General features: G+C 40.9%; 1 protein-coding gene across 1 annotated transcript; it reads left to right on the plus strand.

The window, feature by feature from the left end:
• Window positions 1–14,594: 14,594 nt before the first annotated feature.
• Window positions 14,595–15,156, plus strand: FKBP11 (FKBP prolyl isomerase 11; the record flags this gene model as incomplete). The annotated part of the gene is given in 4 exon segments (XM_081127741.1): window positions 14,595–14,662; window positions 14,664–14,732; window positions 14,734–14,861; window positions 14,864–15,156. Coding segments are annotated over 4 exon segments (558 nt in total).
• Between the last annotated feature and the right edge of the window lie 7,777 nt (window positions 15,157–22,933).

Consider the following 22,933-nt stretch of genomic DNA (forward strand, 5'->3'; position numbering starts at 1 on the left):
CGCGGAGGCGGGCTCTGGGAAGGGGCGGAGACGGACCGCGGAAAGAACGCTAGGTGGGGGCGGGAGACGCGTAGGCGCGCGCAGGTCGACTGCGGCTCTGAGTCTGCGCGTCAGTGCCGCGGAAATCTCCTTGGGTGTTGGAGGTGATAGGGGTCGGGGGAATTGAAATGGACGCTGGCCTCGCTCAGTCCCTCTTCCGAAGTCGCTGTAACAAACCCCTTCCCCGGGGGTCGAGTGAAGAGGAGAGAAGTTAAGGATCAAACACGGGGTTAGGGGAAGGAGGCACGCCCGCGGTCGGCGTAGGAGTTGCCTTTAGCCTCTGAGGGCCGGCCCCAGCGTAGGCGGGCCGGGGCGGGGGAAGGGAAGTGAGAGGTTGTTTATGACCGGGGACTAAGCTCCGAGTCACACCGCTCCCGCTGGGGCGTGAGGACTCGTAGTCTGCCTCCGTCGCAGCCGTCCCCTTCGGCCTTGGGGAGCAACAAGGGATTGGGGCTCCACCCGGAGCAGGCCAGGAACCCTCTCTTGGACGACCCACCAAAAAGGAAACCAACCACTTTTTTCTGACTCAGCCCTAAAAGGTCGTGGCGGAAGTCTTGATCAACAGTTTGTTGACCTTGTTAGTCTCAGGAAGAAATAACTGGTACTACCCAAAGAAATACCTCTCTCAAAGCTTGCTTACTTACGGCCAGAGAATTTCAGTTTGAAAACTAGAAGGGACTTTGGCAAACTAATCCATTACTCTTACTTTCAAGTGAAAAAACTGACTTCAGCTTGCTTAAGTAACCCAGAGAAAGGGGTTGCCCATAACCCTGCCTCTTTTCCTCTCACTATATGTTCTCTCTCAGACTTGTGCAAGTACTGTATGAGGGAACAAGTTCTAGGTTAGAATAAGCCCCTGTCATATGCCGGAAGTAATGAATCCTCTAAGTATCCAAGGAAAACAGTTTCCTCAAGTACACTAGTTAAAAAACTGAAGAGTGCCTGAAATGCAAGTTGAATTGGGGACGTAACTATCATTATAAGACTATATAGGGCTTCTACTGGCCTTGTATTTTGATTTTTTTACTTTTTTTTTTTTAATGTGTTTTTATTGATTTCAGAGAAAGGAAAGGAGAGGGGAGGGGAGAGAGAAACATCAATGATGAGAGAGTCGTTGATTGAGCCCACAACCCCAGCATGTGCCCTGACCGGGAATCGAACCTTGGTGGCCTGGATCCTAGGTCGATGCTCAACCACTGAGCCATGCCCGGCCATGCAATTTTTTTACTCTTAACCTTAAAATCCTTTATCTACCTACTGATTATTTTTAATAATTGTTCCTTTTGACATTAACACAAGAGAGATGCTCTGTGACACTTTGAATCTTGAGTTGCACAACTTGGACTTTTTTTAAAAATATCTTTATTGATTTCAGAGAGAGGAAGGGAGAGGGAGAGAAAGATAGAAACATCAATGATGAGAGTTGTCATTGATCTGCTGCCTCCTGCACCCCCCACGCGACCCAGGAATGGAACTGAGATCTGGATCCTAGGTCAATGCTCAACTGCTGAGCCACGCCTGGCGGGGCTGGACTTTTTCTAATGTTTAAGACTTCTGAACTTTCTGCTGTAATAGAGCTTTTTCAGTAATATGTTGTACCTAACGTAAAAGAGATTTTTGAGAGATTTGGACTACAAAATAAGATAAAATACAGGTATTCATCCAGTATTTGCTGAGAGCTGGTGGAGTTAAAAAATGATTTTAAAATGGTCCCTGCCTTCAATGAGCTTAAGGTTTTTCTGGAACAATATTACATGCATATTATTAGCTACTACAAGGCAGAAAGGGATTAGATACTAAACTCAGAAAAGAGAAAAATTTATTACCCTACGGTGATGAAAGAACATTTTCCAGGGTCAATATGTTTAAGCTGTGCCTTAATGCAGTGTTTCTAAAACTAGGATCCGGGACCTGCAACTAAAAATCAGAGTTCTTTAATGGTTTACAATTTTTTCTTTTTGTTTAAACAATATGCAAATTGTTTTACCAGTTCTAAAGACAAAATTATTCTTTCAAAGTGATGATTTGCAACTGAAAGATTTTCATGAAATTGGTCTTCAGTTTTACCTATCAGTCCTTTCATGCTCATCTATGGCCCTGCCTGTCCAAAAATGTATTCTATAGAATCACAGTAATTTCTTTTACATTACTCAGGTTTGAGAAATACTGCTCTACAGGATTGGTAGGATTTGGATATGTGGGTAAAGGAAGAGGAAGCTGCAGGTGAAAAAGTCCTAGACAAAATGTAGTGAAGAAAAGAAGTTAGCACACCATTGCCAAATGACTTTCTGGGGAACAATAGAGTTTAGCTAGGCTGGAGCACCAGCTACACAATAAATAGCATAAGATCCAGAAAGGTAGAACATATCTAAAGAGTAGAGGGCCTTTATTCCGGACTAAGGATTTCTTTCCATATAAATGAGAATTTTTAGTCAGGGTGCTTTTTACAAAGCAGTATTTGAAGGGAATCAAACTAAACTATTGAAGTAGATGAGCATGCATTACTAATGACCTTACCGATTACGGTTATTTGAAATCATTTTGGAACCACTGTGGCTCTTTCCTCCCTGACTCAGTGGAGTTGACAGATTGTCATATTAGGGTCATAAGTGGAAGTGTATGGTAGAGCCAGAATTAGATACAAAGGTCAGGAGAGCCAAGTCCAATGAGCCAACCTGGTGAATATAACCAGAACCTACGCTTATGATGGCACCTGAGATCAAAGGCCAGGTTTCCAGTTCAGAAGCCCAGAAGTGCTGGAAGGCAAGGCCCTGAGGCAGAACAGGAAAGAAGTCAGGACATACATAGGCAGCAAATCAAGAGGCAGTCAGAAACCAGGAAGCACTGAGTTATCCCTACACAAAATTGTGAAATAGGCCAGGTTTATTCTTAGTGATTCTGGTTGACAAACTATTGGTTGACGGTGGCTTAAAGCAGTGGTTCTGGGCTAGGAGGTGCCCATTAGCATTACCTATAGAACTTAAGTACTAAATCTCCATGCCCAGAGGAAAGTGATTATGTAGAATTGGTATGGGCCCTGGTCATCTCATTTTTTAAAAAGTTCTTCAGGTGATTAAGAACTATATACTTAAAGTATAAAAATAATGTGTATGTCTAGCATCTAATATTACCCTTAGAGATTACATTTCTTAAACTCCTAAAATGTGCAAACTAAAGGGAAAAATAGCTAACAGTGGATTTGCATCACATGCTTATGTAAATTACTTGAATTCAACTATGACAAAAAGAGAAAACTGGTTCTGGAATTCCCACTGTTCCATTGGTGAGCTTAGGCCTTGAAGTAAAGCATAGGATGGGAAACAAGAATCTCTTCACTCAATATCTGTGATTCTAGAATGTAATTCTAGAGAGATTCTGGTTATGTGCTGGCTTATTTTTGTAAGACATGGCCTCTAAATGCAAGCCAAGTATTTCATTAAACTCAACTGAAGAAACAGTGAGGTCTTGCAATGCTAGGGGGAGAAGGAGTTGGAGTAGTGTGTGCTAAACCCTGTGCTGTTGCAGTCTAGGAGATTAGCAAAGATTTTTCGGGGAGAGCATTGGTCAAAAGAGGTAAGTGGGAGAAAATTTGCTCTCTGTTGCTGTTTTTAAAGGAGTGCTGTCCAACTGCTATGGCTCCAGTTTAAAGGGAACGAATAAATTATATGAAACCTGAAAGAATGGTGACTAAACTGTTGAAATGGAGCTATTCTAACCAAATTATAAACTGGTGAATTAGATTCATTTGTAAAAGCTAACCAGAGCCCTTTTAAATTAATTTAAACCAATTACCAGGGTAACACGGTTTTTAAATAATTACGTGCAAAGATTTGGCTTATGGTGTCTAAATGTGCCATCTCATCAAAATAATCAGATAAAGCAAGTGTTTCTCATATGTAGCCTAATAAATATTCTTGTGGCTGTCTTACCATTTCCTTAGCTCTCTGCTTTACTCTTTGACATCACAATAGTCAATGGTACTGAGAGGTTGAGAACATAAAAAATAAAAGTAATAGGCATAAAAAATTAGGTGTGAAACTATGCAGCAGAAGGTGTTCAGATAATACATGCATAAGAAAATTTATTTTGGTCATCCTAATATATCCTCAAAAAAAAATGCTACTAGGGAGTACTATTAAAAAGAAATTAGACCTTTCCAAAAAGCAGTATTTCAAAGTAATAATTGAAGTCCTAGATGATTCAAGATCAGTCCTGAAAGTGGACATATCTAAACTGAGAATTTGAATCACAATGGAACAGTTTCTCTAGCAAAAGAGCATGAAAATTGCAGTAATTTTAAAATTAATATTACTTGCACACCTATTATATGACAGGCACTATGGTAGGCCATAGAGAGTTTATAATCTATGGAAAGATGGAAGGCAGATAAACATGATGAGAATACTCTATTATGATAAGTCAGCAGACCCCAGGCATGATATAATAAGACCTATCTTAGAGGATTGTTTAAAATGCAAGGTAGCATACTGTATTTCATCTATGCTGAGACACCACAGGTTCTAAGAAATGCCATTATTTTGTACCACTGAAAGAAAAAAGAATGTTAATTAAGGTATGACACAATGTTTTCTTATCAGTTAAAACTTACACACACCGCATTAAGTTCCAACCAGGAGCATTGGTGATGCAACATGTTTTAAAAGAATACTTCACTGTTGTCTTCAGTATTTTTCTCCCAACTATTGGCTTCCATTCTCTGAGTTTTGATATTGGTGCTTTCTTGATCCAACTAGAAGGTATCAATGATAGGTTATAAGATCAGGATTTATATCCTTTCTTTCAATGGTTCACTGAAATATCTAGGGTTTGCAATTGTCTAGTTGTGCTACCAGGAATGACCAGGAAGTTTGCACATGTGTAAGCTGTGCAACCTTACATCACAACTGCTTTCTGGTGACAGCATTGAAGATACCATTATTTCAAGTTAAATTCTAAGTTTAGAAGTATTAAAATAGAAAGAAATGTACATCTTAAAATCGGTAAAATACCTTTTAGTGCTGGTAGCTCTTAAAATAAGTGTCAAAGAGCTCTTTGAGCACTAAGAATAGGCCAGTTAATATTACAAAATGAGTGATATTTCAGCAGACCAAAATCATATGGGGTGGAACAAATGTGGAAGAGTGGTAGGAGCTAAGGCTAGGCCACGTCATAAAGGGTTTCACGTGCGCAAGTAAAAAATATTGAATTTTACCTTTGGGTGATAGGGAGACAAAGTTGCTTTTTGTGCTTTTTTAATTGATTTTTTTTTTACAGAGAGAGGAATGGAGAGAAGGAGAGGGAGAGAGAGAAACACTGATGTGAGAGCCAAACATCGATCTGCCTCCTGCAAGCTTCCCCCCCTTCCCCCTCAGGGATCAAGCCAGCCTGAAACCCAGGCATGTGCCCCAACTGGGAATTGAACCAACAACTCCCTGATGCACAGAACGACACCCAGCCGAGCCACGCCAGCCAGGGCAGGAAACAAAGTTTTGGGGCAAGAGAATGAGATGATCACATTCTCATTTTAGAAAGATAAGTTTCTTAGCAATTGAGAAGGTGGGTTAGAATGGGAAGATAGTGAACAAGAAGACCAATTATGTAATTTCTGCACTAATCCAAGGAACAATTTTGAATCCTTTATTCAGACAAATGTGGAAGTGGCAACAGGAAGGTAAAGAGAGGATTATAAAGAATGTCGAGGTGATAGAATTGACAGAACTTGGTGAACTGAGTAGATGCAGGCAGAATCGTATTTTTTAGATGAAATCCATCCTATGTAAAGTGAATATCATCAAACTACTGTGTTTATTTAATCATTTATTTCAAATATTTACGGAATCTCGTACGTGCAGGAGTTAGGAATTTAAAGGAAAATGCTTGTCCTATGAACTTTACATTGGAGCAGATGAAGTGGACAATATGATAAGTAAATTATACAGTATATTTAAGTGCTGAGGAGGAAAAATAAAATCGGAAAAGGGAGGAGGGTTGCAGTTTTAGGGTTGCAGAGGGAGGAGAGTTGCAGTTTTAGGTATGGAGAATAGGGAAGGCATCATTGGAAAAGAAAAATGACATTTGAGTAGAGATCTGAAAGAAGTGAGAGACAGCCATGCAGATATCTAGGAAGAGACAGATTTTACCCATTTACCTTACTGATGTTTAGTAAAACATTTGTGGTTGAAAGGCTGATATAAAAGCCTTATCTGTTGATACGTATTCTTTACTGATACTTAGTAATCTTATTCTTAACAAATATTAATAAGTATTCTTTGCTGATAATACATATTCTTATTAATAGCAGCATTATTCTAATTAATAAGTAGTATTTGCTGATGCAAGTTCTCCCTGGTAGGCAGAGCACCAATTATTCATTAAATATTATTGAGAGATTTATTTATCTTAAAGTCAACGGGTACTGTTTTAGATTCTGGGGATTCAGTGTTAAATGAGATAGACCTAATATTTACCCTTAAAGCATTCCCAGATAAAATACAAAATTCAAGCCCAGCCAGCATGGCTCAGTGGTTGAGTATCGCCCTATAATCCAGGAGATGGAGGTTCGATTCCCGGTCAGGGCACATGCCCAGGTTGAGGGCTTGATCCCCAGTTGGGGGCTTGCAGGAGGTAGCTGATCAATGACTTATCATTCATGTTTCTCTCTTTCTCTGCCTCTCACTTCCTCTCTGAAATCAGTAAAGACATATTTTTTTAAAAAATACAGAATTCAAAATTAAATTGGAATTTCAGATAATGCATAATTTTGTAGTATATTTACCATTACGTGGAACATACTAATACTAAAATTTATATGTTGTTTATCATAAAGTCAAATTTAACTGAGCATCCTATATTTTAATTTGCTGAATCTAGCAATTCTAAACCATCAATGATTTTACAATCTAACCTACTAGAGGCAGAGATTAGTAAATAAAATTAGTATAACCTGGGAAGCAATAAAATGAAAGGCCCTGGAACTATAAATGTGTGGAGGGAGCCTGTCTGCTAACCAAGAACACCTACCCTTAAAAGAGCAAGAAATAACCTTGTCATATTTGAACCATGTGTTTTGGATCCATTTGTACCATGATCTCTTTGTTATACCAGCCTAGCCTAACTTAATGTGTCAGTCCATGAAATCTGTCATGCCCAAATTTACTCCAGAATCAAAGTTTTCATATACCAACATTGAATAAAATGTATGTAAATAAAGACAACAGAGAGGTAGACCACACCCTAAAAATGCTTTACTATAGCCATCATTCTAATGTAGCTTTAAACATGAAGTATTTTCAAGGCTTATGAGGGACATCAATATAAGAATTACAGCCCTAGCCAGTTTTGCTCAGTGGTTAGAGCATAGGCCTGCAGACTGAAGGGTCCCAGGTTCGATTCTGGCCAACGGTATGTACCTGCATGCTTGATCCCTAGCCTCAGTTGAGGCATGTGTGGGAGGTAACCAATTGATGTATCTCCCCCTTTCCACTCTCTGAAAAGCAATGGAGCCCAGGCAGTGTGGCTCAGTGGCTGAGCATTGACCTATGATCTAGGAGATCTGGGTTCGACTCCTGGTCAGCGCACATGCCCAGGTTGTGGGCTCAACCCTGACTGAGGGTTGTGCAGGAGGCAGCCAATCAATGACTCTCATCATTGATGTTTCTCTCTCTGTTCCTCTCCCTCTCTCTGAAATTAATAAAGACATTAAAAAAAAAAAAAAAACAATGAAAAAAATATCCTCAGGTGAGGATTAAAAAAATTTAAAAATAAAATTACATAATTTGATGTATTCCCTAAGCAAATAACGGTATATATTATTACTGTCTATTAAAACATTTTTTTAATGTATCTTTATTGCTTTCAGAGAGAGGAAGGAAGAGGTAGAGAGAGAAAAACATCAATGATGAGAGTCATTGATCGGCTGCCTCCTGCACACCCGCTTCTGGGATCGAGCCTGCAACCCAGACATGTGCTCTGACCAGGAATTGAACTACGATCTCCTGAATCATAGGTCAATGCTCAACTGCTAAGCCACACCAGCTGGGCAAAATATTTTCAATATTTTTTTCTTTTAAACAGTTATTGAATATAAAGACAAATGTTGAAGGCTTTGAAAATTATAAATAAGACATGATTTCTGACTTCAGAAAATGTAGCACCTAGTTGAGAAAATATAGATACATAATACTAGGCAGCATATAATCAGTGCCAAAAGATAAGTGCAAATCGTATCTTTAACTGAAGTGATAAATTCAGACGAGAAAAGGAGAATAAAGCAACTGAAGGAAGAACCATTGTTTTTCTTCAAAGCTTTGTAGTTTTCTAACTTTAATCTTTTTATATACTAAAAGATTTGTCAGAAAGTTCAAAAATACAAAAATAGCACAGAAAAACAAAAATCACTTTTAATCTCTCTACCCAGACATAGCCATTAATAAAATTTATATCTTAAATAAAATTGGGGTCTCAATATATTCTTTTCCATCCTACTTCTTTTCCACTTAATGCATTAGCATTTTTTATTAAATATTTTTAAAAGACTTTTAATAAATGCATAATATTCCACCCTTGTAGGTAACTAATTGTTTTTCTCTTGCTGCTTTTAAGATTCTCTCTTTGTCTTTAACCTTTGGCATTTTAATTATGATGTGTCTTACTGTGGGCCATTTTGGGTTCATCTTGTTGGGACTCTCTGTGCTTCCTGGACTTGTAAGTCAATTTCTTTCCCCAGGTAGGGGAAGTTTTCTGTCATTAATTTTCAAATAGGTTTCCAATTTCTTGCTCTCTTTCTTCTCCTTCTGGCATCCCAATAATGCAAATGTTGGCCTGCTTGAAGTTGTCCCAGAGATGTCGTACACTATCTTCATATTTCTGGATTCTTTTTTCTTTTTGCTCTTCTGGTTGGGTGTTTTTTGTTTCCTCATGTTCCAAGTTGCTGATTTGATTCTCAGCATCCTCTACTCTACTGTTGATTCCCTGTAAATTATTCTTCATTTCAGTTCATGTAGCCTTCATTTCCGATTGGTACTTGATTATGTCATCAATGGTCTCACTTGTTTTCTTAATAGTCTTACTAATATCCTTGAGCTTCCTTATAACCATCATTCTGAACTCTGTATCTGGTAGCTTGCTTGATTCTATTTCATTTAGTTCCTTTTCTGGAGATTTTTTCTGTTCTTTCTTTATGACATGTTTCTTTGCCTCCACATTTTGGCTGCTTCCAAGTGTTTGTTTCTATGTATTAGGTAGAGCTGCTATGTCTCCTGGAATTTGTAGAGTGGCTTTGTGTAGTAGGTGTCCTGTAGGGTCCAGTGGCTCAGCCTCCCCAGACACCTGAGCTGGGCCTTCTAGGTCCTCCCCTGTGTGGGCTGTGTGCACTGCCCTGTTGTAGTTGAGCCTTGGTTGCTGTTGGCATCACTGGGAGGAATTGACCCCCAGGCCAGTCGGCTGTGAGGACCAGCTGCAACTATAGCCAAAGAGCTGCTGTACTGGAGACACCCCTATGGAATAGGATTTACTTCAGTGGAGCTTTGGTGTTCACCAAGTGCACCTCTTGAGTGTGTCACTCATGGATGTGGTGGGGTTGTTATCCAGCATGGTCTAGCCTGACCACCAGGAGCACTATCTCTGGGGCCTCCTGGGAGGTGAAAAGTCAGCTTCTGCCAGTGCCTTGCCCAGGGCCACCCAGCATGAACTACACAGCAAATCGTAGTTGGCTGCTACTTGTGCTGGGCTTGGAGGTGTCCAGGAGAGGCCAAGCTATGAACCAATGTAGGCTGCCACTAGTGTCAGGTCTGGTGCCACTTATCAAGATGTATGGGGCACACTGCTGCTTGCTTGAGTGATTTTAGGAAAGTCCTAAGCATGAGGCTCAAGAGGCCACTTGCATAGAAAAGCCACTGGAAATGGCTTGGGTGAGCTTACAAGTAGGGAGGGGCGAGGTCTCCAAGAATCACCAGGGTGGGGCCAAAAGTGTGAGTCAGGTTGCTGGATATTCATATGTGGCACCTGACTGCCAGCCCTGTGGTGAGAGGGCTCACCAAAGGAGCAATGGCCTCTGGTACCTCTTCTCTCTGGGAGAAAGCTGCCCCTCCACCTCTCGCTCCGATTTCCAGCAAGTTAGTTCCTCCCCAAATGTCCCAGGTTCATTTCAAGCTGCTGCCCAGCGCTGGAGCTCAGAGAGAGTGCTTCTGAGTAAATCTGTGCCCCTGCCTTTTAAGAGGAGCTGCCTGGGACACCTGCAGCCTTCCAGTCCCTTGGTTGCAGGCTCGATCCACAGCCCCAGTCAGGATGCATGTGAGAGGCAACCAATTGATGTGTGTCTTTCACATCAATGCCTCTCTCTCTCTCTCTCTCTCTCTCTCTCTCTCTCTCTCTCTCTCTCTCTTCTGCTCTCTCTGAAAAGCAATGGGAAAAAATTCTCAGGTGAGGATTAAAAATAGGTAAACATTTTAAAAAAATAATTACTGAAACATAAACTGAAGACTGGACAAAAGACATTAGGTTTGAGAAAGCTATGGTTGAATTTTATAAGGGTCTTGTTAGTGGAATATAGAGACAAAAGAAACATTGTTAATTAGATCACCAGGGATTTTAGGAAATGACTGAAGGGAGAGGCTATAAACTTTCCTTTTGCACTAAAATAGCGAATGAGATGGTAACTGAAAGGACCAAAGAGGGCCTTTATTTTAAGGTCAAGGTAAAACCAAAACATGTTTTTAGGTAGAGAAAGAGCAGAGGCAAACTAGAGACATTGGAGAGGTGTGACAGGTCTCAGGAACAGGAGACAGGGTAAATTTTATAGGTAGGGAAGATGGCAGCAAAGTAGTTGGAAGGTACATTCACCTCCTCCTAGGAACAAACTGGAATTGCAGCTAAAATATAGAATTGACCTGAATAACCAACTGAAGACTAGCTCAACAGAAAAGTCTTATAACCAAGGATTTACAGAAGAAGCCACATCGAGACTGGTACAAAGGGCAGAGATGAGAAAAGTGCTGCCCCCCCCCCCATAGGCAGGGGCTGAGATTTCAGAGGGATATCCCAGCAGCATAGGCTCCCCCTGAGGAGTGTGAGATTTTCAATCCCACACCAGGCTCCCCAGCCTAGAGCACCAGAGCTGGGAAGAGGCACCCATATAACATAGGGGTGTGAAAATCTGCAGGCATTTTGTCTGCTAGGGAGAGTTAAGAGTCTACTAGATACACAGATGCCCTCTTAAAGGGTCAGCACACACAATCCCGTATGCAGCCATTCACCCTGAGCTCTGGCACAGGGAGGGCAGATCCGACTAAAGTCCTGTGAGGAGAGACTGGGGTTTGTGGCTCTGGAGAGAGAGCTGAAGGGAAAGCCACCAGGATCCTTGTGCTGATTCTCTCCCATACTGCAGACCCCATCTTCCTTGGGTGGAGCACTCCCCTCTTTATGGCATCAGCCTGGGGGAATGCAGTAGCCCCACCCTCTGAACTGCCTGGTACCCCAACCTCTGGAGCTCATACCCTGCTGAGGAGTAAGGTGCCTTGGCCAGGGCGTAGAGGTATGGGCCACTGTAATGCCAGAGGCTACAGCCAGGACTACACCAACTGTAGTGGCCACTCTGAGCCAGGAGGTTCACTCTAGATCCAGGGACAGTCCACAGAAGACCGTGGAGCCAAAGGATGATGAGACATTTACTTTATTCAGCTGACAGCCAGGCTGACATACAGAGAAACAAACAGTCTTCCTGGTGGCGGCCAGCCAGGCATACACACATGGGGAGCACACTACACCCCGGGGGACAAACCCACCCAGGGGGAACAAACCCCAACCTGGAGGAACAATCCGCAAAACACCTCTAAAAGTCCTGGACCAGCCTTATAGGAACCAGGACAATAGTGGCTCTTAGCCAACATGGGTCAAACAGTCTGCCAACAGGGCATCTGTTATGACTATGCTATATCATGTTTATATAATTGAGACCTTCTTCCGTGAGAAGGTGGTGAGAAAGCCTAAGTGTTCTCACTTTCCCTACAGCCACTCAGAGGGTGTGAGGGACTGAGTTGTGATTTTGGGGGGTAGGAGCCATTCTCCCCACTTTCCCATGAACCTGACTGGCACCTCCTCCTCACAGGAGATCTGCTAGCCCCACTTTCTGGGCTCCCAGGGGCCCTACCTTCCCAACTCCTGGTAGTCCAGCTCTGTATTGCCCAGTGGGCTTCCCAGGAGTTCTGGGCAGAATCCAGAAAATACTGAGTTGTGTGGCCCTGGGGTGGGGAATCACTCCCCTCACTTTCTCCAAAGCCTGACTGGTGCCTCCCACTCACAGGAGATCCACTAGCCCCACAACCACTACCAACTCCCAGCAGCCCTGCCCTATAGAGCTGGGGCTCCTGGCAGAATCTGGGACAGACAGAGTTGTATGGCTCTAGGACAGGGGCAATTTTTTCCTTGCACAGAGCCCTACCTTCACATTTATCAGGTCTGTTTGGTCCTGATAAACTCTGCTGGCCTCAGTTGAACTCCCTGATACCCAGTCCCACCACAAAGGTCTGCAGGCACCCAGTAGGTGGCAGATAAACTTGGTATACTCTGGGACTTCTGCTGAGTGGCCTCAGACTCAGCACTGGCACTGAGTTTTAACCTATGTCAATCTGGTGAATACCCCTAGCCCCTACCCGATGACTCACTGAGAACCTACCTCATACAACTTGAGTACCACCAGAGGCTCTTTCAGCGGCTAAGCTTAATTGGCAGCCAGGAGATGGAGGCAGGCAGAGGCAAATCTCGGGAGCACTTGGGCCTTTTGCTGACCTGCCACTGAGCTCACTGCAGGTTGGTGCACAGCTTGGTTCTTCCCATGCATACCCAGGCCCAGCAGAGGCAGCCACAAACTGAAGATCACTTTGTAGCTCCAAACAGATTACTCAGGACCAGTCACAATGACTGACATTTACCTGCACCAGAGTCCCTTCCAAAAGTCTCCAGAACCAACACACCCAGTGGCCAGATTCAGACAGCATCAGAGCAGGATCCAATTAGCTTCACAAGCAGCATGGCCAAAGGGAGATCTCAACAGACACCAGACCCTGCTAAGGCAAATTCTGCTTCATGTGGTCAGCACCTGCACAGCAGCTCACACTTTAGTCAAGATCAATCCTCACAGCCAGCCAGACTGAGGGCCAATGCCACACACAAACAGGCCAATGGCAATCAAGACTCAATTATAACAGGTGGACTTCTATAACCCACACAGTGGACATTCCTGGAGCACACAGTTCAAGTGATCAAGGATACTGCGCCACTGGGGCCCACAGAACACATACATAAGGCTACCCTACAAAACTGGTAGACATAGCAGATCTACCTAATACATACAAAAAAAACACAAGGAGGGCAGCCAAAATGGGGAGACAAAGAAACATGCCCCATATGAAAGAACAAGAGAAATCTCTAGAAAAAGAAATAAATGAAATGGAGGTAAGCAATTTACTGGAAATGGAGTTTTAAAAAAATGGTTTATAAGAATTCTCAAGTAACTTAGAACTTCAAAGAACTTAGAACTTCAACAGCATGAAAAAGAATATAGAAACCATGAAAAAGAACCCGTCAGAAATGAAGAATACAATATCTGAAGTGAAGAACACACTAGAAGGAGTAAACAGTAGGTTGAATGAAGCATATTATCAAATCAGCAATTTGAAGACAAGGTAGCAGTAAAAACCCAGTCAGAGCAGCAAAAAGAAAAAAAATCATTTTTAAAAATGAGTATAGTAAGGGACCTTTGGGGCAACATGAAGCATAACAGCATCGGCATCATATAGGTACCAGAAGGAGAAGAGAGAGAAAGGGATCAAGAACCTATTTGAAGAAATAATGACTAAAACCTTCCTTAACCTGGTGAAGGAAAAAGACACAAAGTCCAGGAAGCACAGACAAAGGGTCCCAAACAAGAGTAACCCAAAGAGGCCCACAGCAAGACACATTATGATTGAAATGGCAAAAGTTAAAGACAGAGAATCTTAAAAACAGAAAGAGAAAGATAGTTTACCTACAAGGGAGCTCCCATAAGACTTCACTTGATTTCTCAACAGAAACATTAAAATGTTTCTGAAGGCCTGGCTGGTATGGCTCAGCAGTTGAACATCAACCTAGGATGCAGGATATTGTGGTTTGATTCCTGGTCAGAGCACATGCCTGGGTTGTGGGCTCAATCCCCCGTCAGGCGCATGCAGGAGGCAGCTAATCAATGACAACTCTCTCATCACTGATGTTTCTATCTCTCTCTCTCCCTCTTCCTTCCTCTCTGAAATCAATAAAGATATTTTTTTAAAAAAAGAAGTGACTGGCATGAAATATTCAAAGTGATGAAAAGCAAGGACTTACAACCAAGATTACTTTATCCAGCATGGCTATCATTTAAAATTGAAGGGGGAAAAAAAGAACTTCCCAGACAAGAAAAATCTAAAGGAGTTCATTACCACCAAACCAGTATTACAAGAAATGTTAAATGGCTTGCTTTAAGAAGAGAGACCACCACCCTAGCAGCCTGTCCTGGTGTCCCGCGCTCTGCTCCATTTTCAGTCATGACCCTGCACCCGTCACTACTCCCACTCTGTCTGCTGCTACTCAGTGGGAAGGTGTGCCAGGCTGACTGGGTTCAAAACCAAAAGTCCTATCCAAACCCTCCAAGTGGAGACCCTGGTGGAGCCCCCAAACCGTGTGAGAGTCCACTGCCTTTGGAGACACACTTTACATACACTACACAGACAGCTTGGTAGATGGATGCATTATTGACACTTCTCTTACCAGAGACCCTCAGGTTATAAAACTTGGCCAAAAGCAGGTGATCCCAGAGAGAAGCAAAGGGCAATCATTCCTTCTCACCTGGCCTCTGGAAAACAGAGATTTCCACCATCTATCCCAGTGGATGCAGTGCTGCATTTTGACATGGAGCTGGTTGCACTGATCCAAGCCAACTACTGGCAAAAGTGGATGAAGGGCATTTTGCCTCTGGTAGTCATGGCCGTGGTGCCAGCCCTTCTGTTTCTCATTGGGTATCACCTATACAAAAAGGCCAAAAAGAAGCTCAAGGAAGAGAAACAAAACAAGAGCAAAAAAGAAATAATAATAATTTTTAAAACTTAAAAAAAAGAGAAAATTTTAAAAAAACACAGGAACATAGTTATAAAGAATAAAATGGCAATAAATATATACCTATCACTAATCACTTGAAATGTAAATGGCTTAAATGCTCCAATCAAAAAACATAGGGTAGCTGAATAGATAAGGGAACAACACTCATATATATGCTTGTCTCCAAAAGACTCACCTCAGAATGAAAGATACACACAGGCAAAAAGTAAAGGGATGGAAAAAGATATTTCATGCAAACAGAAATGAAAAAAAAGCTGCAGTAGCAATACTTAGATATATCAGATAAAATAGACTTTATTTATTTATTATTATTTTTTAATCCTCGCCTGAGGATAGTTTTTTCATTGCTTTGTAGAGAGAGTGGAAACAAGAGAGAGAGAGACAAACATCGATGTGAGAGAGACACATCAATTGGTTACCTCCTGCAGGTGCCCCTGCTGGGGCCAGGATTGAGCCAGCAACCAAGGTACGTGCCCTTGGCTGGAATTGAACCCAGGACATTTCAGTCCATGGGCCGATGCTCTAACCACTGAGCATAACTGGCTAAGGCAGAAAAAATAGACTTTAAAACAAAAGCTATAATAAGAGATAAATAAGGACTTTATATAATGATAAGGGATCAATCCATAAAGAATATGATATAAACCTTGTAAACATTTATGCACCCATATAGAAGCACCTAAATACATAAAGTAAATCTTGGAGGGCATAAAGGAGAGATTGACAGTAATACAGTCATAGTAAGGGATTTTAACACCCTATTGACATCAATGTATAGATCTTCCAAACAGAAAATCAACAAGGAAACAGCAGCCTTAAATGACACACTAGGTCAGATTGATTTGATATCTTCAGGAAATTTTACTCCAAAGCAGCAGAATATACATTCTTTTCAAGTGCACATGAAACACTTTCTGGGATAGACCACATGTTAGGACACAAAACAAATCTCAATACATTTAAGAAGATTAAAATCGTATCAAACATCTTCTCTGACCATAACGTTATGAAACTAGAAATCAATTACAAGAAAAAAACTGAAAAACATGCAAAGACATGGAAGTCAAGTGATATGTTACTAAACAATGAATGGGCTAACAATGAAATAAAGGAAAAAATAAAAAGATGCCTTGAAACAAATGAAAATGAGAACACAACAACCTAAAATCTGCGGGTGCAGTGAAAGCACTCATAAGAGGGAAATTCATATCATTGCAGGCCTACTTCAAGAAACAAGAAAAATCTCAATCTAATTTTACACTTAAAGGTGTTTGAAAAAGAATAAAAAACAAAGTCCAAAATGAGTAGAAGACAAGAAATAATAGAGATCAGAGCAGAAAGAAACCAAAATAGTCTAAAAAACAATACACAAGAAATGAACCCAAGAGCTTGTTCTTAAGAGGTAAACAAGATTGAAAAACCTTTCACCAGACTAATCAAGAAAAAAAAGAAGACCCAATAAAATCAGAAATGAAAGAGAAATAACAGCTGAACCCACAGAAATACAAAGAACTGTAAGAAAACATTAACAACTATATACTAACTAATTGGACAATCTTGAGGAAATGGATCAATTCCCAGAAACTTAACAATCTTCCAAAACTGAATCAAGAATAATCAAAATCTGAAAAGAGTCACTAGGGACACCCGAAGACAACAAGAGAAACAAAAACAAGAACACTGGAGTAGACATTAGCCTCAGACATCAAGGCTACAGCAAATAATAACACAGCCTAACTCCTAGCCAAATATGCATAAAACTTTATAGTAAAGGCCTATCTACCTAAGTTCCTTTTATGTGATACAATGTTTGTCTTTCAACAACAACAAAAAAAATTACAAGGCATGCTAAAAAGCAAAAAAAAAAAAAGTTAATCAAAATCTGAATATACTGGTTACAACTAATGAAATTGAAGCAGCAATAAAAAATAAAACTACCAACAAACCAAAGGCATCCAAGTTGGAAAGGAAGAAGTAAAACTAATTTGCAGATGACATGATACTGTATATAAAAGACCCTAAAGATTCCATCAAAAAACTACTAGGACTGATAAATAAATTCAGTAAAAAAGCAGGATAAATAAATATCCAGAAATCAGCTGAATATTTATATATCAATAAAGAAATATCAGAAAAGGAAACTAAGAAAACAATCCCACTTACAATTGCATAAAAAAGAATCCCTAGGAATAATTTTTTTTTTTTCCAGAAGGCACTGCCAGAAACAAATTTACTTATACAAGGACACACAATGTAATGGGTTACAAAATACTTAACTGAAAACTATATCCAGGGAGACAAAGCAAGGAATGGATTTACATGAGAACCAGACCAGCCACGGGAAGATGGGGGCGGGTAAGGGTTCCAGAGCTGGGACTCAGAATGGGGAGGCCTAACACACTGAGCCCAGCCCTATCCCCATCCCCTAGGAGGATCTAGAACACACAAGACACAAGTGCACAGTGAACTGATGGTGGTGGGACTCCTGCCCCTCCCCTGACTCCCTCAACCTTCCTCAGGCCCCCATCAGGGTAATAAATATGTAAACAGATTGGTGGAGCCCTAGGGATGGGACAAAAGTATATGTAGTGTTGGGAAGGAGGGAGGAAGACTTAGTCCCCTAGGAGCCACTTTCCATTTTTGGTTTCCTACAGGCTGGACAGCATTTCCTAGAAACCTTGTGGGCCACCAGCCCCAGAAATGGCTAGGCTGGGTGGCTGGGAAAGAGAAAGGGCAGCAGCCCCTCCTGATCTTGGCTTCCTTGGGCTGGAGGCCAGCAAAGGAAGCCCAGGAGACAGGAAGCTCCAGCTGAGGGCAGACTCCTGGGTTTCTGGGTTCTGGCCCTGCCCCTTCTAGAGCCCCCATTCTCACCATCCCCAGGCTTCAAAACAAAAAGTCCCAGGAAAAAGGTGGGCCACTGACCCTCTACTTGCAGCATGCTGGATGGGGGAAATCTGGTCCTGACCAGCAGGGGCGCTCTCACTAGCTTACAGCGCCCCCTGCAGGGACCACCTCCTCCCCCTCCCCAGTCTGTGCCAGCAGAGAGGCAGGAAGGCCAACAGAGTAAGGTAGAAAGCAGGCCTGGATCTGTGGCTCCTCCAGGCCCCTCAGAACCCAGGAGTCCAGCTCCATCCCTCCCCACCCACTCCAGCCCCTGGAAGGGGAAACAGGCCCTGAGGAATGTAAAGCAAGATAGCCCTGCCCACAGACCTCAGGCCCACATCCTAGGGCATAAGCCTTCCCTCTGGTGCTGAGGCCAAGAGAAAGAAGTCTGTGTAGAGATGGTGAGGACAACTGGGGGAAAAGGACAGGGAATCATCAAGCTGGAGCCCACCTCCCCTCCACTCAACATCCTAGACTACAGAGAGACCCTCCAGAGCCTCCAAAGGCTAGAGAGGGGAGGAGGGTGAAATTAAGGCATTTCCCCTAGGAATAAATTTAACCAAGGAGGTAAAAGACCTGTACTCAGAAAATTATAAGACACTGAAGAAATTGAAGATACAAATAAGTGGAAGCATATACCATGTTCATAGATGAGAAGAATTAACATCATTAACATGTCCACACTACCCAAAGGAACCTATAGATTCAATGCAAATATTATCAAGGTACCAATGGTGTATTTCACAGAACTAGAACAAATATTATGAAAATTTATATGGAACCACAAAATACCCCAAAATAGCAACAGCAATATTGAGAAAGAAGGACAAAGTTGGAGGAATCATGCTACCTGATATCAAACTATATTAAAAGGCCATAGTGATCAAAACAGCATGGTACTGGCATAAAAGCAGACATATAGATCAATGGATCAGAATAGAGAGCCCAAAATAAACCCACACCTTTATAGTCAATTAATAAATGACAAAGCAAGCAAGAACATACTATGGGGTAAACACAGTCTATTCAATAAATGGCACTGGAAAAATTGGACAGATAAGTGCAAAAAAAAAAAAAAAAAATGAAACTGGACCACCTTATTACACCTTAAACAGAATTAACTAAAAATAGATTAAAGACTTAAATGTAAGACTCAAAACCATAAAAATCCTAGAAGAAATAGGCAGTAAAATCTCGTGGCATTTCTGTTTTATTGCCTTGGGCAAGGGAAACAAAAGAAAATATAAACAAATGGTACTACATTAAGCTAAAAAGTTTTTGTACAGCAAAGGAAATCATCAACAAAGTGAAAAGACAACCCACTGAATGGGAGAACATATTTGCCAATACATCTGATAAGGGTTTAATATTCAAAATTTATAAAGAACTTATATAACTCAACACCAAAAAATATCCAAACAATCTAATTAAAAAACAAAGGACCTAAATAGACACTACTCCAAAGAGGACATACAGATGGCCATTAGATATATAAAAAGATGCTCAACACCACTAATCATTAGGGAAATGCAAATTAAAACCACAATGAGATATCTCCTCATACCTGTCAGAATTGCTGTCATCAGTAAATCAACAAATAAGTGTTGACGAGGATGTGAAGAAAAGGGAACCTTAGTACTTAGTACACTGCTGGTGAGAATGCAGATTGATGCAGCCACTGTAGAAAACAGTATGGAGGTTCCTCAGAAATTAAAAATGGAACTGCCTTATGACCCAGCAATTCCACTTCTGGGGATATATCTGAAAAAAAACAAACCCCAAAAACCAAAACCACTAATTTGAAACAGTATGTGCATCCCTTTATTCATTGCAGCATTATTTCCAAGCCAAGATTTGGAAGCAACCTAAGTGTCCATCATTAGATGAATGGATAAAAAATCTTTTTTTAAAGATTTTTATTGACTTTTTTTTTAGTCCTCACCTGAGGATATATTTTTCCATTGATTATTTTGGAAAGAGTGGAAAGGAGGGATGAGGGAGAGAGAGAGAAACATTGATGTGAAAGAGACAGATTAATTGGCCTCCTTTCTCATGTGCCCTGAGGGGCCAGGGATTAAATGTGCAACTGAGGTACATGCCCTTGACCAGGAATCCAACCTGCAACCCTTTGGTTTTCAGGCCAGTGCTCTAACCACTAAGCAAATCGCTCAGGGCTACATTTACACAGTGAAATACTACTTTACTAAAAATGTAGTAAATCTTACCTTTTGTGACAGCATGGATGGACCTCGAAAATATTATGCTAAGTGAAATAAGCCAGTAAGAGAAAGACAAGTGATGTATATGTGGAATCTAGTGAACAAAATAAGCAAAATAGAAACAGACTCATAGATACAGAGAACAGACAGCTGTCACAGGGAAGGGAGTTGAGGGGGCAGGGTGAAAAAGGTGAAGGGATTTAGAAAAACCAAAAAACAACTCATAGACACAGACAATAGCATGGTGATTACCAGAGTGAAAGGGGGGATATAGGAGAGGCTAAAGGGGGGATAAATGATGACAGAAGGAGACTTGTCTTTGGGTGGTGAACATAATATACAGATGATGTATTATAGACTCGTACATTTGAAACCTATATAATTTTATTAACCAATGTTACCCCAATAAATTTAATAAATTTTTTTTTAAAAAAGACTGAAAGACATTTAAGAAAATGTTAATGAGATTGTTGGCTATTTTTATTGTCTTCTTTATATTTTCTAATATTTTTTCAATTTTCTATGAGTAGGTAAATAATTTTAAAGTAACTGCTAAAATGTTAACTAAAAGTAGTATGTCTCTTGCCCTAGCCAGTGGTCTCAGTGGTTAGAGCATTGGCCCGTGTTCCGAAGGGCCGTGGGTTGGATTCCTGGTCAAGGGCATGTACCTGGGTTGCAGGTTTGATCCCCAGCCCCAGCTGAGGTGCACGCAGGAGGGAGCTGAACGATGTGTCTCTCTCATATCTCTCTCTCCTGCTCTTCCTCCTCCCTCTCTTTCTTGCCCTCTCCCTTTCCCCTCTCTAAAAGTCAATGGAAAAAAATACCCTCAGGTGAGGATTAAAATAATAATAATAATAAAATAAAAGTAGTACCTCTCAAAAACAAAAATGAAAGGAAGCAAAAAAAGAAAAGAAAAAGGTAGTATCTCACTTCATTTCAATTCATTGAGTTATAATATTAACATTACATATTTTTCTTTTGTGCAATTAAAAAAAAAAAGTCCATTGATTTCAGAGAGAAGAAGGGAGAGGGAGAGGGAGATAGAAACATCAATGAGAGAGTTATTGATCAGCTGCCTCCTGCACGCCCCCTACTGGGGACTGAGCCCACAACCAGTGCACTTGCCCTGACTGGGAATCAAACCGCGATCTCCTGGATCATAGGTCGATGCTCAACCTCTGAGCCATGCCGGCCAGGCTGTGTATGTTTTTTAATAAAAGAGATCTTGGAACTTCTCAGCCTCCATAATCATATGAACCAACTGTTTATTCTCTCTCTCTCTCTCTCTCTCTCTCTCTCTCTCTCTGTGTGTGTGTGTGTGTGTGTGTGTGTGTGTGTGTGTGTGTGTGTGTAGGTTCTATTGGTTCCATTTCTCTAGAGAACCCTGACTAATACACCAGTATATAGTAAATGCTTAAATAATTTTGAATGACAGAATCAATTATAGAGAAATTTAGAGATGGAGAGGATGGATGCTTAGTACTGAGGTAGCTATGGGAAATGGATGGTTGCCCAAACTGGCCTGTGAGACTAGGGGCTAAGCTAAATTCTTGAGCCGCTAATAGGGCATAGTATGGACAAGCAAGCAGATCATCCTGACTCTTATGGGCGAAAATTCTGGCAACCCCTAAGAGATTCAACGAGCATTCCTATAAGTAAGGGATTAAGGGATGTGATAGCAAGTAACATCAAGAAATGGGAAGAAAACAAATATTTTATTGCCTACTTTCACCAGGCACTCTGCTAGAGCTTCCCATGATCATTTAATCTTCTATCAAACCTGTAAGCTGAAGGCTCCAGTCCCTGAGAAGACTGTAGAAACAAGGATACCTGGCATGAAAACAAGGCAGAGATTCAGCCGCAGAAGAAAATTACACAGAAACAACAAAATATAAGGGAGGAATTTGTTCATAAGAACAAGATAAAAAGGATGAAGAGGTGAGAGCTTCTAGGATGTTAGTGAGAAGATCATTTTAATAATATTCAATTTACTAGTCTCCAAAGATTCATGTTCTAAAACAACAAGAAAAATAGCTTAACACCTGATTATGCAATATTTGTCATTGATGATGAGCACATCAAAGCTGTCATGACATACACTTAATTCGCCAGATTAATTGATGTTTCTCATCCTCTCTTTAAAATATTCCCACAGCATGGTATATACTCCAAACTAAAAAAAAAATCTCTTTGATATAATTGTGAACTCTGCTCCCACTACAAGTTCAATGCTTGTAGAGTCACTTGCACTTTTCCCCAAGCCACTTGAACTTGTTACTGCGATTTTTTAATTAATTAAATATTATGTAAAACAGTGGAATGTTAAACAAAAGTCACTAAAGAAATTGCTGTCAAATTGGGTGAAGCAAGAAAACTGCAAAAGCCTAGAAAAAGTAAAAATCTACAAGTATTTTCCATTTCAAAAGATTGACAAAATATAACTAGTTCAAGTTAAAATAAGAAGTTTAAGGAATGTAGCATCATTTAAAAATACCTTTGCTTTAATTTACTTCTTTGATCCACCAATCACCTATGAGTGTTGGATAAGGGAGCTTTTACTATACTCTATACAATACATGTATAGCACTTTTGTTTGTTCTTTCTACAAAAATGCACAATCTGCCCAGAGAAGCAAAATTCAAGGCCAGAGTTCACGATCTTTTAGT

This window comes from Miniopterus schreibersii (genome assembly GCF_964146895.1).
Source record: "Miniopterus schreibersii genome assembly, chromosome: 2".
NCBI classification, from domain to species: Eukaryota; Metazoa; Chordata; class Mammalia; order Chiroptera; family Miniopteridae; genus Miniopterus; species Miniopterus schreibersii.